Raw genomic sequence first — 17126 nt, forward strand, 5'->3', positions numbered from 1 at the left:
ACATCGGCGCACAGTATTCAAGATGTGGGCATATCGTGGATTTATATGGAAGCAATATGATATTTTTTGTCTTATTATCTATCCCTTTCTTAATGATTCCCAACATTCTGTTCCCTTTTTTGACTGCCACTGCACATTGAGCGGATGTTTTCAGAGAACTATCCACAATGACTCCAAGATCTCTTTCTTGAGTGGTAACAGCTAATTTAGACTCCATCATTTTATATATATAGATATCGTTGGGATTATGTTTTCCAGTGAGCATTACTTTGCGTTTATCAACATTGAATTTCATCTGCTGTTTTGTTGCCTGGTCACCCAGTTTTGAGAGACCCTTTTGTAGCTCTTTGCAGACTGCCTGTGACTTAGCTATCTTGAGTAGTTTTGTATCATCTGCAAATTTTGCCACCTCACTGTTTACTCCTTTTTCCAGATCATTTATGAATATGTTGAATAGGACTGGTCCCAGTACAGACCCATGGGGGACACCACTATTTACCTCTCTACATTCTGAAAACTGACCATTTATTCTTTCCCTTTGTTTCCTATCTTTTAGCCAGTTACCAATCCATGAGAGGACCTTCCCTCTTATCCCATGACAGCTTACTTTGCTTAAGAGCCTTTGGTGAGGGACCTTGTCAAAGGCTTTCTGAAAATCTAAGTACACTATATCCACTGGATCCCCCCTGTCCACATGCTTGTTGACCCCCTCAAGGAATTCTTCTTTTTTGTTTAGCCACGGTGACTCTTTTTTGTTTCTCTTACTATGTTTTTAAATTTGGGGTATACGTTTAAGTTGAGCCTCTGTTATGGTGTCTTTAAAAAGTTTCCATGCCGCTTGCAGAGATGCCACTTTTGGTGGCAGAGGCTGTGAAACAAAGGGGCAGACAACATCACTCCAGAACCACCCCGTATGGTGGACTGGAAGAGCTTAGACTTTTTGGACATAAGGCCTACTCGTCAGCAACCCTACAATTTGGGATTACCAATTCTGAAGCATTGATGGCCAAATATATTTACACTAATTATTCAAAAATATCTGAATTTATTTTTCTACCCAAGGACAAAAAAGAGCAATTCGAAGTAACCATCTCAGAAGGCCACCTTCTTGCTCGAACTGCCTTAGAGGCCTCACTGGACTCGGCAGACACGGCAGCACGTTCCATTGCCACATCCATGATAATGCAACAAGCTTCCTGGCACCACCTCACTGGGTTCCCCAAAGTGGTACTATATGCCATCGAGGATTTTCCATTCGAGGTCCCAAAGCTGTTTGCATCCAAGACAGATGAGTCACTTCACTCCTGGGGAACCCTCAGGTCCTTGGGCATTTATATACCTTCCCAAAACTAAAAACAAGAGAAGTATTACCCAGCGCAAAGAACAAGATCCGCGCCCTACTCCCAACTTCAGAGTCAGTATGGCCCACAGAGGCGGAGACCACTCCCTTCTGAGCCCTCTATGTCTCAACAACCTCTCTCCAAACAACAAGGGTTGAGGGTTTGGTCGAGGACCCAAGATACCTCCCACATTTTCAAGTGTTGGAACCATCCACAACTACTCATCCATTTGGAGACTGACTGATCCCATTCCACCCAGCTTGGCAGATCATCACGTCAACCAAATGGGTACTAGAAATCATTGAGACTGGTTATTCCGTCCAATTTACCTCCATCCCCCTCATCCACCCTCCCTCCCCATCCCTCTTCAGGGACCCTTCTTACAAACATCTGCTACAACAGGAATTAAGCCATCTCATACACCTGGGCGCAGTAGAACCCGTACCAACACAACACAGAGGGAAGGGTTTCTACTCCCATTATTTTCTAACCCAGAAAACAACTGGAGGATAGAGGCCCATTCTCGATTTAAGATTCAACAAGTTTGTGACGACCCTACAATTCAGGATGGTCACGCTAGCAACGATAATTCCGGCACTAGAACAAGGGGGCTGGTTCTCGGCCCTTGACCTCCAGGACATATATTTCCACCTAATGATACATCCTTCACACAGGAGGTGTCTCAGATTTGTTCTGGGAAAAGATAATTACCAGTACAAAGTACTTCCTGTCAGATTATCCACTGCTCCATGGTTATTTTCAAAAGTTCTTATGGTAGTGATTGCCCACCTCTGCCAACAAGGGGTCCATAATATTCCACTATTTGGATGATTGCTTACTCAAAGCATCGACTTGAGAAGAGGCACTAAAGACAGTGGCTCTAAGTCTTCAAATAAACAAACAACATTCAACACTCATACCGGCAAGGCTCCACCTGAAGGCAGGGCTGTTCCATGGCTCCGAGACAGTGAAATGACCTGTTCAGAGGAGGTAAGGGACATTCTCTTAAACAGCAGACCACCTATTATTCAACATGCTTACCCACACAAATGGAAGGGATTCAATACATGGTACCGAACTAGACAAATTATGGCAACTTTCTCCACTTTACCAGTGGTACTGGACTATATACTGGAACTTAACAGATCGGGCCTTTCTGTGAGAGGCAATCACGCCATTCCACCATAAAGAGGACAGGTTCTCCATCTTCTCCCACCCAACCACTAAACACTTTCTCAAGGCTCTTCACAACCTTTACCCTGTAATATGAGCCCCCATTCCGTTATGGGACCTCAATCTGGTGCTGCTACTGAAAACCTCTGATTACAAGTGCAGGCACATAGATTCACCTAAAATAGAGCACCAACAGTAAGAAGAACCTCCGTTACTACACGGAGTAACCTTCTCTTCTATCTTCCAAAGTTCAGTTACCTTGTTTCAAGAGACAGGATAACCTCATGCTGTTCTTCCCTTCTTGTGGGCTTCCCATTCCCCTGCATGGAAATAGGGCTTCCATTGTTTTGATTGCACCATGCTTAATTTAGATACCTTTTTTCCTGTCTGGAAGGGAACCTGTTTCTCCCTGTTTTGTCACAGGCTTTAAAGCATAATATCATTTAAATATCAATATTTCCTCCTATAGTGTTAATACAGATGTTTCATGATGACATTAATCATCAGCGTCATTAGTTTTTAGAAGACCTCACTCTATAAACTTTTATAATATAATAATATTGTATACAATCAGTTGGTTCAGTTCCCCACCCCTATCTTTATAGACCAGTAAACCTTTAAAATAGATTATTTTGAAGGCTATACCTCAAAGTAAAGTTTATTCAGGCTGTGAGGAAGGTAAATTGGAGTCTGGTGGTGAAAGAAGCTCCATGCTCTTTCTCCCCCACTGGTGTGCAGGAAAAGAACAACTTGCATTTTAGCAGTCTCCTCCCCTTGTTAGTTGAATGGCTCAGTTTATTGCTTATACATATGTTGAGATAAATCCACCTTTCTTTGTCTGAAGCAGACTGTGCTTATGCATTGCTTGCCAAACACCTTTTAAGAATATAATTCTAGCACCTATTCATAACTTTTCATACATACCCTGTGCATCATCAGACAAGAATTTTAATGATCAGTGAGTTGTTAGTTTTCCAATGATATCTAACATGCTGCCTTTTAGATACAGATTATAACAACAGTGTGCTAGATGTGATGAGTACATCAGGCCTGACCAGACCTGCTGACGCGGAGTACTAACCACAAATGGGCCTCAGCGTCACAGCATGTGCCTAGAGCAAAAAGTTAGGCTTATATTTTTCAGAAATGCAGATTAGTAAATGTATTAATGTAGTTGCGTCGTGTTTTTTGCACCTATCCCTCTGGCCTTATTTTCTGCAACATTTATCTCTGAACGTCAGTGGCTCAGTGTAGATCTGATTAAAATGCTATTCCTGAAATCAGCTGGGAATGTCTTGGAGAAATGAATAGGGTAACTCTTCCTATCGCTACTTGTAAGCTTAGCTCATACAAGCTAAACTCCTTTTTAACTGCCCTCTGAACGTGGTCCTTAGCAGTAATCGGTGACTATACCTGTTAAATGTTAACATTGTACAGCATTTTAAAGAGTAAAGAATAGTTCAAGACTTTGTAATCATCGTCCTGCAAAGAGCAGCTGACATTTCTTGGAAAGCTTTAAAAGAATTTAATTTATGAAGCAATTCTAGTTTTCTTGGTTCCTATTTCCTTCTCTCCTGTATTTTTAGGGACATTTGTATGAGAACAGGATCATTGTTTTCATGATATGGTTATCTCCTGCTGATTAAGTCTCACTTGAGTTCATAGATCTCTGTGACATTATAGGAATGTTTGATGGCTCCGAGGCTTTGGGGGAAACAAGCAGTTGGAATAGAAGAACCATTAATAAACAACTCCAGTTTTCATACACGTGTCCCCAGTATTAAAAAGAGAGTTACTACATTTCTCTATTATCTAGGTTACCCCCTAAATAGAATGTTTCCTTATGAGGGAGGGTGTCAGATGATTCCAGGATATGCAGTGATGTAAAAAGATACTGATTACAAAATTCCCACCATGCTCTGTAGCCACATTCACTTCTTTCCATGCCCTCCCGCTTCAGGAAACTGAGTTGGGTCCCTTCCTTTTCAAAGATCATTTCAATTTTTGTTCTGCAGTTTAAAAAAAAAAAAGTTTTTAAAAGTTATTTGTCAACCTGTGGCCACTTAAGAACTTGAAACTGTCAATTGGCATTGTGCTGAAATAAAAACCACAGCTTTATTTCTGTAGACAGCACAATGGCCTGTCAATCAAAGAGCACTCCTTTGGACTGCAACAAAATACACTTCATTATGTGGTTAAAAGAATGGTGTTAGCTGCTTTGACCTTGATCAGGTTTGTACTCTCTATTGCATATGGTGCTGTGTTTTTTAAAATTTTGAAATAATTATTTCCTTTTGATGATGATTTCCTATTTGGCAAATGTTATTTTTTTCTCACTTTGTTTCCTGGGTGAGGATAAATCCTATGCTTGTTAAATGAATTAAGCTTTTTTTCTTGCTTCCTTGGCATGCCAGCACTGTTTATTAGCACAGCTATTTGGAAGATTGCTACTTTCTGCCTAAGGGAAAACACAAGGCATTGTTTTAGTACTGATCTCACACATTGTGGCTGTTGTAGCTTTTGCTAATTTTCCATTGATTTAACAGATTCCTAGAATATGCAGGCAGGGTACAAGAATCCAAACTATATGTCTCCCTTAAAAATGCTAGTTTGTGCTTCCCAAAGCGTTGATAATGTATGTTCTCTCTCAGGAGACAATCACACCCATATCCCTAAGGAGGACCCTGAAGAGGCATCACACTCTCTCAGACAGGACCATCATGAGCTAGTCAGGGCTACATATCTCAATGATCTGAAAAATGCTTTGGACAAAAACAGTTACAGCCGCTTCTGTGCAGCGCTATCAGCATATAAGAAGACCGATGACTATGATGCTATGGTGTTGGTGATAGCTGCCCTCACCACTGAGAAGCCAGAGTACTTTCACCTCCTGCAACGCAAGTATTTTTATTGAATTTTTTTGTTTTTAGAAAGAGATGTAGGTGCTGTGGTCCTGTCCCTCATACACCCCAGATGTACACTAAACTCTCACTGATTGGCATAAATTGGTGTGCAAACTCTATCCTTCTTTTGAACTTATTAGCACTGATGGAACACATTGCATCTCTTCTCTCTGTGTTCAGCACTCTGGGCAAATGGGACTTCCTGAATAAAAGTGTTAGCCAAATCCAGATAATTTTGAAGTTATAAAATTGGGCACTGCTTCCATTTGTTCTGATTACACTCAGTTCCTGAAGAAACCTAAAACTGAGTTAATACTTCCACAACTATACACACTTCCTCCAGATGTGCTTCTTTCACTTGTATGATTTCATTGCATTATTTTCCTTTTATCTGCAAGGGCTGCTCTTTAGAACAAGTGATTCTGGTGATTCAGCTTTTAGGGATAGACACACTCACTTTTTTCCCCTCACGTCTTTACATGGACACAGTTAAGGAATTTTGTCATGATTAACACTCTTTATTTACCATTATTTATAATAGACCTTTAGAATCTTGAAACTCACATTTATTTCCTTACAACAAATTTTTTGCTTCCTGCCCATCACATGTGCCGGTTTGTTGTTGTAGAGTTTCTCATTATGTCCTAGGCTGCTGGCACTGAAAAGTTGAGATTAGGTTTTGATTTAGTTTAAATAATACAGATTTTCAGACAGATAAAGAAAAAGGAAAACACACACATGTTGGGCCTAACCACCTTGAAGAGGGATCTCTAATTCCACTACTGTAATGTTTCATTACTGCCCTCTTACTGACTTGTGGACATCCTAGTGCCTTTGATGGGCAATTCTCTTCAGGGAGGAGTGGATGCTACATGTGCAAGGCAGCTGAAGGATGGAGAGCAGCTAGCAGGAGTAGAAAATGCTTAAATGTGGCTCTGTTGGGTCCCGCAGAATCCCATCCAAATCCCACAATGTGGGTGACGATCTCTACATGTTGGGAAATAGGTTACCCTACTCTGTTAACTGTAGACGTGGGTTTGTCGCAGCTGAAGAAGATGGAAATGAACCACATGATGTGATGAGTCAGAATTTCCTGTTGAATGTCACATTATTGAATATGCAGTGTTGTAGCTGTGTCAGTCCCAGGATACTAGAGAGACAAGGTGGGTGAGAGTAGTATATATTTATTGGACCAACTTCTGTTGGTGAGAGAGCTTGAAAGCTTCTCTCTCTCACCAACAGAAGTTGGTCTAATACAAGATATTACCTCAACCACTTTGTGTCTCTATTCTTGACTATGGTGTATCAGTGTTTTAGTGAGCAAGTCAGTTTCAAATTGAAGCACCACAAAGGAATTGTCTAAGCCTGGCAATAACCCAAAGTGGGGACTTTTTAAAATTTCTGTACTCATGGTCTAATTTTTTTCCCAATGTAAAAAACATACCAAGAGGATTCCTTCTTGAGACAACCTTTTTGGGCACTGACCTTGTTTGACTTTGCTATAACACCCTGCAGTGCTCATTGGCGCACCAGAACAGAATTAATGTCTCTTTCAGGGGTGGAAGCAGAATTTTCAGACAAGCTGATGCCGCTGTCAATGCAAATACTCATCCTCTAGTGAGAAAAAAAATTAAGCATCGCCCTTCAAGAAATGATCAGACATTCCCCAAACCTTCAGATGTGCTGGGGAGATGGTGGGAATCACTGGCTATTCTGGCTCAGTCTCCACAGAGCTTTCCCCTTTTCCAAAAAGGAATGCACAATCTATGCTAAACCCATTCATTTCATGTGTGTGTGACTTTTTAAAACATTTTGAGCAGGGTTCTACATGTTTGTACGTCCTCATCACAAAGAACAATTCAGACAGATGTGTAAAGACCTGACTGGAATGAGCTGCAGTGAGGAGAAGAAGAAATTGCAACTGGAAGTGCAGGAGCCCAAGAGTCCTCTGAATCTGGAGAATTCATGTTCCAAAGCAGAAAACAGTGAAACTCAAGATAAAGCTGTCAGCCACACACCAGGTTTGGAATGAACACTTTTCTGGCATTTAGATCGTATTATTTATTTTTGTGGTAGCACGTAGGAGCACTCCAGACATGGATCTGGATCCCATTATGCTAGGTTCTGTACAAACACAATAACAGCCCCAGTCCCAAAGAGCTTGCAATCTAAGTATCAGACAAGAGAGAACAGGTGGGTACAGAAAGACAAGTGGATGAACACAAGGAAATAATGAGACAATCACCTGCAAAACAGTTCTTCTAGACTCATGGGAAAATTAAGGCAAAAGCCTTCCATGTGAGCAAAGTCCACTGTCTTTAGGTGGAGTCTACCATATTAGAGTTGTTCCATTGGAAGGGTCTCCATTTTTTTCAGTGATAATTTTATGTATGTTAATACAGTATCAGAAACTTGTGGTATGGAATAATGTGATTTAGAAAAAAAAGTTAATCAAATTTGTCTGGCAGACTTCTAAATGAAACCCTCCTGGAAATGCCAGCTGGTCAAATTTCACAAAGAGCTGAGGTATGTCTAGTATTCTGGATTACCCCACGTTACATACTGTTTGATATGTATTCATGTGCAGCTACTTTCAAGAGTGAAATGCCAAGAAAAACCCAGAGCAAGATTTTATCCTTCTGCAGTAATCAGAACAGGAAAACTGGCTCTCAAAAGACAGACACATTGACAGGATCCAGCATCATAAGAGCACCTACCAACCCACGCAGTTTGCATGTCTTGCCCTTCAATACGGAGCCAGAGTGTGGTAGGTGTAGATGTACTGGGCGGAGATCTTGCCCTCTAACTCTAGAAAAGAATGGTCAAAAATGTGTAGGAAATCCAATTATGTTTACCCTTTTTAGAACAGTATGAAGCCATCTTTTATTACTACAGTTATTCATGTGTATTTAAGCATTCAGATACAGCAGTGATGAGTGTGGTATAAAACCCTATATAGAATAAAATCGAATTTGGGTTTTCTTGTTCAACTATGTCCATTCTGTCTAAGTACTTATGTGGCCTAGGATGAGTGCCCCCTGAGGACTAATGCAGTTATCCTCACACCTACCCTGTGAGGTCAGTAGTATTACCCAGCTTAATAGATGGGGAATTGAGGCACAGCAAAATTGAGTGAGGTCACACAGAAGAAACTGTGTAATAGGGCCAGGAGTTGCACCTCTAAGATACAGGGGCCTCATAAAACACATTGCACACACCTTCAACCATTGCTTTCTACAAAATGCACTGGAAACATGAATATGTAAGAACTTCCGAAACAGAGTTACTGGAATTTAGTGTCTTTTCTCTCTTTCTCTCCCCCCCTCCTTCCCCACCCCGGCACCTTCTCTCTCAACTGCTAATTTTAGGAAGATTCCAGTGCTCTAAATGCAAATCTGAGGATGATGTGCCTTTTAAATGCCAGTTATGTACCTTTACTTGCTGCAAAACATGCTGGGAACAGTTCTTAAAGGTTGGCTTTGCTTATTAGTTTCCGTTATTTTCTCAGACTTTTAGTAAATTTTGTTTTGGTTTAATGAATCAGATGGACAGCCCTGGATTTGGAAGTCCTCTGCTTCCCTCAGGGCCTTACCACTCTGACTCCATGATCTCCATGCTGCAGTGATTGAGGGCATACCATACCTTTTGTCCTTGTTGAGACATAAAGCCTCACGCCATCTGAGCCTTCCCCAATTTTTTCTGCCTCCAGAGAGGTGCAAGCAGCAACCTATGGAACTTAATTTGTGACAGAGATTTTTCATACATCTTAACTCTTATTTTAAACATTTTCTTTGCCCGGTTTTATTTCATTCCTGAAGTGTCTTCTGTAAGGCACAATCATGAGGCAACCTTCCTGCCATCACTGCATCATCCTGCTACTTCAGAGTTATCCTGGCTTGCAGAGATGGATGCCTTTCCCCTGGATAAGAAGATGAAAGCATTACTGCAAAGTATCTCTTTGGTAGCATCTTCCACAACAGATACTTTCCTAGACTTCCTGTGCTGTGCAGTGCCTTCAGTGACTCAAGCACGGTAGCCCAATAAGATCTGTGGCTCTGCCCCTGAAAGGCAGATGAGAGGATGAAAAGGCTTGACAGCTTCCATGTACTCAGGGGTAAGGATGAGAGTGTTAATCAGAGAACCTGTAGACAAGTTGGTCACAAAGGCATCAGAAAAGAAAGAGAAATCCCTCCCCTCTCATCCACGAAGCAGTACAGAAGGGACTATGAGCAGGCATTCAGAAACGGGCAGTCCTTCTGTACCTACCGGTCTTCTTAGCTTCATAGGGACTTTTTATCAGGAAGACGACCCTGGAATATATTGACAAAGTGTGGAAAATCCAGATTAAATTAATAATAAAGACATCTTCTGACAAATGGGTTCTACAATCAATTCAGAACAGCTGTTCAATAGAATTTCTCCCCAAAATGCATGATATTCCCAACATTAAAGAATCCAGGAAATTATGAGAAGGCCAAAAGGCCATTTTGCAACTGCTGCAGATTAGGGTTATATAACCAGTTCCATCAAACAAGCAATCTTATGGAGTGTATTTGATTGTTTCTTTTTGGTTCAAAATAGGACAAGGCCATGCAAGCCATCTTGGATCTCAAAACACTCAGTTTATTCACCCACAAGTAAATGGAGGCTTTTAAGTCTGTCATAAAAGCTCTGCATCCCCAGAATTCCCGTCATTGATAGAGCAGAGACGGGAGTGAGGTGTGTCATTACAACTGTCTGCATTTCTGCCACTATAAGAGACACTTTGAGTATAAGTCCCTTCCTTTCAATTTGTTGGCCTTGTCATGGATCTTTACTGAGGTCCTAGTGTCAGCTGTCCAAGAAACAGGAATACCTCTCTGCCTGTTTCTGGACAGCTTGCTCATCTGGCCCTTCTCGACGGAGAAAGCTGTTGAGGCCAGCAACCTGCTGGTATGTGTTTTCTTAGTTTCTGCTGCTGAAGGCGCAGGCTGATTACAAAACAGCATCATATCACTAGATTCCTAAGAGCTGAAAAATCCAAAAGTTTGTTTCCTGTTTGCTACAGACCTTTATGAATCCTTCCTTTGAACCTCTGAGGAAAGACTCCCTGTGATTTTTCACTTGTAAACTCTTTCCTAATTGCTGTTATGTCAGGCTGGGGAGTTTTTTTGTTTTTTTTTTTTTTTTGCGGGGGCGGGGAGCCACAGTACTGCACCATGCTGTATTTTTCATCAGGATGAGGTGATGGTTCTTAGGACTGAACGACACCTTAATTCCAAAGATCAGTTTAGTTTTTTCTTGGCTCACAAGCAAATGAACCTTCCATCCTTCTGCCATAATTCTCAGCAGCCTGTAGAGATGAAATGGCACACCCTTGTTGTATGGAGAGTAGTTACAACCAACCTGTCATGGATGTAGTGCTATCTGCACTTCTGTTACCAGAGGACATGTATTCACTGAGGGGGGGGAAGGGTGTTCTTAATTCTGGTTACTTATCTGCATTAGTTTAGTCAAGTTAAAATAGCAGGGAAGACATGACAACTCGTTTTTTTTAACTCACATTAGCAGATTGAGTTCAACCATAGGCTCCCCTATAGGCTTTAACTCATGCTGCTAACTCAAGTTAAAAGTGGAGTTGCTGTGTCTTCATAGCTATTTTAACCCAATTCAGTTAATGTGGATTAACTAACCCAAATTAGGAGCAAACCTCTTTTTCGTTGAAGACCTCCCCCTTCTTGTTTCTTTGAATGCACACAGCACAGGTCTTGGGTCTCTTGCCCTGTTTCATGGAGGAAATGTGATTCTTCCACTCAGACTAGGATCTGTCTACACTACCCTGCGTATACCAGCCACTTATCCTATAGGACCAACTGGTTTTCGAGCACCTGCGTTTCCTCCCTTCAGGAACCTGTGACCAGTGATCCAGGGTATGTATGCACTGCAGCAGGGAGTGTGCCTTCCAGCCTGGGTAGACAGATTTGCACTAGCTTGCTAAAAGTAGCAGTGTGGATGTTGCAGTCTGGGCAGCAGTTTTGGCTACTCCCCTAAGTGCAGATCCAGGGGGTTGGATGGGCTTGGACTTGAATTGCTCACCAAAGCCACCTCCCATGCCGTAACATCCACACTGCTATTTGTAGCAGGTGAGCTTGAGTGAAGGTAGCACAAGTCTGTAGGCCTATGCTGGGAGGCACGCTCTGAGCTGCAGTGGTTTCAGGCCTGTTGCCAGAGTTGAAAGCTCTGGAACAACCATGTGTTGGCTTACTTTGTGGCATGGGTCTGGTATAGTTTGGTTCATGAGAAGCTGAGTATCTTGCAGTTTTGGAAGCTGTCATTCTTTGAAAGGCCTGGTGTGGGGCAGGTTCTCTGACCCAAGAGACAGGATAAAAGATCTGTTCTGCATCCAGTCACCTAGTAAAGAGGGGGAAACCAAGCGTTAATATTGTGGGACATGAAAGGTGTGAGAGGGGAAACAAATTTCCCCATCTTTTTCTAGAGCCTGGAGGAGGAGAAGCAGCGTCTCATTCTTGTTCAAACCTTGATCCAACTTCATTCCCAGGGGTGATTTGTTTTGTGACAGATGTCTCACCAGAAGGAAATGAACAGCCACTGACCACTTATTTCCTCTGGGCCCCCAAACCGCCATCAGATGGTAGTAACATTTGATCACTAGTGACCTAGTCTGGATTCAAACTGGTGACTTGTAGACTAAACTTTGTTCCTTTACTACAAGTTACTCATTCTAAATAATTGGTTCAAGCTTACTACATTTAATGAGGAAATGACTAACAAACCATCATACAGCACACAATGACTTCTCTTTACCCTAATCTTAAATCCTTTCCCAGTCATTATTATGGTAAGACCACTTAAAGGCGTGGGAAGAATGCTGGTCAATCATTGGAACTTTCAGCACAGGAGGATGTTCAATCCAGAGGGCATGCACCAAGAAGAGCAGCTTGGGAAAGATCTCTCCAGTGAATTCTTTCAAGACCCATTTGGCAAGCTGAGCATCATGCACATGATGTATACTGTAGGGCTTTGTCTTTAAATGTTTTGTGAAATGGATGGTCTTAAATGTGCCGATATACAATGAAACAGGTAGACGCAGTTCTTTCCACGTACCTCTGTGTGCCTCAGTCCTGATTTGCAGCATTTGTGCATGTCATTCCTGAGCAGAAACTATCCATTGTTCTACCTTGCACAGTGGGCCTGTAATATGGGCAGACTATCATAATACTTTGCACGTATACAGTGTCTTCCATTTAAGGATATCAAAGCATGCTTACAAATGGATGTCTCCTGGGGATTAGATTGAGACAGCCAAGCTTCTATCCATTTGTAGCCTTTGAACCCATGTTTCCAGAATCAAAAGGCTAGAGCATTAAGCCACTCTGCTGCAATCTAGCTTCTATTACGAGGACTGACTAACTTCTATACTGGGAGACCTTGAACTGCTACTGCTCATGCTGCATCTGTCCTTTGAGTATGTAGCAATCTCCAAGGCTGTCAATATAGCCTCCACAAGGACTAAATTTACTTCAGACAACCTCACTTTTAAAATATTTAAAGCATTTTTTTCTTGGCCAATAGCCTTCATCCCGGAGTTCCTAGGAGGAAGTGGAAAATTTGGTTCTAGGCTGTTACTCTCTGTTCAAAGATGAAAGTCCGCAAGAAGGTTTTGGAGGTCACCCTTCCCTCAGTGTGGAAAAAGAACTAGCTCTGTTAACTAGGGACATAATAAGGAATCCCACGCGATCAAGTTCATAAAGGCTAGAACCGTTTCACTTTAGAAGCAGTGAAACCAACAGGCTGTAACCTTCACAACAGAGAGGTTTTCATCTCACAGGCTTTATCTTCATGGACCCAAAAAAAGGTGTTTTTTACAGTGAGGTAACTAACATGCATTAGCTATCCCACTGTTAAAAATCCACTTATTTCACATAGCCACAATCAGCTAACAGTTACATCTTGTCCTGCCACCACAACTTGGCCATGGCCATAAACATCATGGGTTGCCTTGTGTCTCAAATAGGTCACTTCCCCTATCCTGTGCTTGAATTGTACAAGAGGAAGTGGGAACTCAAGAAGTTCAGCTACTATCTCATTTGGTTTTTCGAAGGACCAAATATTTGTATGCTTTTGCAACAGCTGTTGCATATTCTGCATTTCCCCCCCTTTATTTTAGTAATTGCACAATTGGAATTGATTTTACAGAAACCATTCCTGTGGGGTGAGTTGCTATGAGAATTGGGCAGAATTTTTTTGATGGCTAATTTGCTGAGGAGTGCATTCTTAAAGTTCTCAAAATTATTGGAAAATTTGGGTCAAATTTAGTGGACAGTTTTGCCTGAAAAAAAGGGAGTACAACTGTAAAAGTCAAAACATTTTGTTTTCATCATTTTAAGTTAAACAGTTTGACATCTCATTTTTTAAAGATGTTTCATTTAGAAATTTAGCTAATTAAAAAGGGAAAAACACTCAAATGACCTGAAACAACAAACTGAAAAAAAAAAAAAATTTCAGGTCAGGGTAAATGTTTTGTTTCTGTGCCGGGGGGGGGGAGGGGAGAATCAGTTTTCAGTTTGAGCCGAACTAAATTTTTTCAGGGGTTTTTGTTTTGGTTTGGTTTTGGTTCAGCTCATGAACAGAAAAATTGGTTATTTGCTCAGCGTGAACTGCTACTTCATTAGAGGAGTTTTCCTTTTCTTTCTTGTGTCACAACCAGTTAAATGGTTACATGTTGAGTATGTTTGTAATAATTATAATTGTTGGGGACTGGCAAATGGTGGGCGTGACTGATGTTTGTATTGAGACTGCTATTCTGTAGACTTCCTCCTTTGCAGATCTACTCTATGCAGACATTTGAAAGGAAGTGTAATGCTTGTAATCTGTGTGTTTTGTTCATCTGTCTTCCCAGATTGCTAAAAGGTGCCCAGAATGCCAAGCTACTACCAAGAGGAAGCATTTAGCCCAGGTTTTTTTTCTGCCATAACCTCCCTGACAAGGGGCAAGTACATTGCGTCAGCACTGGTTAAAGAGCCAGCAGAAAAAGAGATTGGAAAAAGAAGCAGGGTGCACATTCCTTTACGGACCCTTGATCTCAGCTTCTCGCAGCATCATTCCTCTCCTTGGCAAAACTCATCAAACCCCAAAGACCTCGCTTCCCACTTCTCTTTCAGCAAGAGGGGAAAGAAGCAAACATTGTCCTTAGAATTGTAACGAAATGGGGATCTGCATTTTTTATGTGTTTGAATCAGCAGATTCTTGTGCCGATATGGTCCTTTTAAGTTGAACTTTGACAGCCTGGAGGAGGTTTTTAGTAATTGCCTTCTCTCAAATATTTACTCAGTCCTGGAAAATTTCCCAGCAGTAGTAGTGCCCGAATCCCCTTTTCCAGGAATACCATTTTCCTTTGGTGACTTACAGAAGCTGTTGCTGCTAGGGATTTCAGAGCTGTAAGGTGGTGAAAACCTTTTTAAAAATCCAGTAGTTTTTACTGTGCATCACTCGTAGTACAGACCAAACTCATCTTGTGCTCATTTATGCCTTCCCTGCCAATCAGAAGCCTGTTTCCTATATGGCTATAAGTGCTGAATGTTGCACTGAGCACGCTTCCAAAGAGGATTCGGTTTCTTCTGAGGCACTTGCACACTCCTGTTGTGTCTGTACAGTTTCATACTTGTGTTTTCAGAAGTGTAGCAGGGAGAGTGAAAGAACTATTCATGTTCTTTCAAAGTGAACGTACAAACTGATTTTAAACTCCATCAAGTTGGAAAAGAGAAACACTGATATTTTCACTCTCTGACTGGGGGTATTCATGTTTTGCTAATTTAAGGAATTGTATCAATTTTTAAATCTTCAGTGGAAAATCTAAAATAAACTAAGTAAAAATGAACCAGTTTGCACGTCCTGAGTGTATTGTACATGGCTTTTTGTTTTTCACTGTGTCTAGAAGAGGTGGGCGTTGAATCCAAGTGGAATCTAAAGTGGAAGTAAATAGAAGTCATTTTGCTATATGATTTTAAATACTCTGATATTTTTGCAACAATCCTTTGATAATTTTTTGTCACTCTTGTGTTTTCAGTTGTCAACTTGTATAACATGATATAATGGCTGGAAGTTGAAACTTGGCAAATTCAGACTGGAAATAAAGCATTTTATTGGAGGGTAATTAACCACTGGCCAATGTACCGAGTGTTGCGATGGATTCTCCATCACTGACAATTTTTAAATCAAGACTGGATGTTTTTCTAAAAGATCATCAGCTCTAGGAAATATTTTGGGGAAAGTTCCTGTGGCCTGTGCTATGCAAGAAGTCAAGATAATAGCAATGGCCCTTTCTGGATTTAAAGTCTATGAATCAGTGACAAATACATATGACTTTCAGATGCTTAGAATTTGGGCGGCAATTGTGGGGAAGGGGGCGGGAGGGGGGCATGGACTTACCCTTTTGGTAAGTTTGATTTGCTTTTGCTTAGCCTAAAGGTGGATTTTGGGTGGAAAGTTTGGTAAAATTCCCTTTGTCCATTTTCAATATATTCAGAAATGAAAGGTGAGTGATATTCTGAGAAATTTGAGAGGGTCTTTTTTTCTCATTTTGAAAACTCAAAACTGCCATTTTTGAAATTTCAAACTTGCTGTGGATTTTATCCACGATTAGGAAAGTGCCTTTGACAAATTTGAAGAACCTTCAGTTATAAACAACTTAGTTGTTCATGTGTGATATGTGACTTAGTGTGTCAAAATGTGGAATTGTGGGTATGCATGTGTGGTCAGATTTGAATTCACATCTATTGGTTTTAACTGCTTCTATGTTTTTTTCCTAATAAGCTCAGACTGGAAGAAGGGGGGGGGGGGGTTGTTTTTCAATGATGATGATACAAAAGCTTTTCCTTACTACTTGACTGAATAATTAGAAGGGGAAGTTGAAAGATGAGGATTTAGATGGATCTGAGGATAATCTTGTGCTGGAATATATTCTCCCAGATTTCAATATGTCCTAATATGTGGACGAATTTTACTGTACATTTAAATTTACCAGCACCTTACAATTAGCATATTAGTTTATTTTTGCTGTCTCTGGCTTTTCTGAGTACCTAGATGTCACTTTTTCCCCTTTGTTTTTTGGAAAGTGGTCTCAGATGATTTTGAGGACTTCAGCCAGATACACACACATTTTATTTTTTCCCGATTTTTTTTTTAAAACCTTTTTATCAGTTCTGCTGATGTACTGCTGATACTAAACTAGCGTGGGAGACATCAGCAGGGACAAATAATGCAAAGGGATGTAGTCGTTATAAACATGGATGGGAAATAATTAAATGAGGTTTCAACCTGGAAGCTTATCCTTACGCAGGAAAACCAAGAGGAAAGATATTTAACAAATAGTAATGTTGGAAAGGCACTAGGGCTGAAACACGACCGGCAACAAACTCCTGCCTCTTTAAAGCTCCCAGGGTCTTGTGACGGATGATACCACAAAGCTTATCAACTGGTTAGGGAGGGAGAGACTATAATACAGTGGTGTAGTGATTAAACAGGAATAGGTGTGGAGGAAACCAGGCATCCCAGACATGGTGTTGCCACACATTAAATATAATGAAATATTTTTAGTGGTGATATTTTCTTTCAGAGGAACAGCCGTGTTAGTATGTATTCGCAAAAAGAAAAGGAGTACTTGTGGCACCTTAGAGACTAACCAATTTATTTGAGCATGAGCTTTCGTGAG

At 41.0% G+C, this 17126-nt stretch overlaps 1 protein-coding gene across 9 annotated transcripts in view; it reads left to right on the forward strand.

Annotated features, from left to right (window-relative positions):
• The window catches only part of RTEL1 (regulator of telomere elongation helicase 1), a 120267-nt gene extending 104974 nt beyond the window's left edge, over positions 1-15293 (forward strand). For 6 of the 9 annotated variants that reach the window (XM_075118660.1, XM_048820402.2, XM_048820401.2 and 3 more), the window contains 5 exons: positions 5165-5410; positions 7237-7437; positions 8004-8183; positions 8785-8888; positions 14316-15293. In XM_075118660.1, coding sequence (XP_074974761.1) covers positions 5165-5410; positions 7237-7437; positions 8004-8183; positions 8785-8888; positions 14316-14390 — 806 coding nt within the window. In that variant the 3' untranslated portion in view covers positions 14391-15293. The remainder of the gene's footprint in view (positions 1-5164; positions 5411-7236; positions 7438-8003; positions 8184-8784; positions 8889-14315) is intronic. The other 3 variants (XM_048820406.2, XM_048820407.2, XM_048820408.2) reach the window with 3 other exon arrangements.
• Positions 15294-17126: the final 1833 nt, after the last annotated feature.

This window comes from Caretta caretta, chromosome 13, assembly GCF_965140235.1.
Source record: "Caretta caretta isolate rCarCar2 chromosome 13, rCarCar1.hap1, whole genome shotgun sequence".
In the NCBI taxonomy this organism is placed as follows: domain Eukaryota; kingdom Metazoa; phylum Chordata; order Testudines; family Cheloniidae; genus Caretta; species Caretta caretta.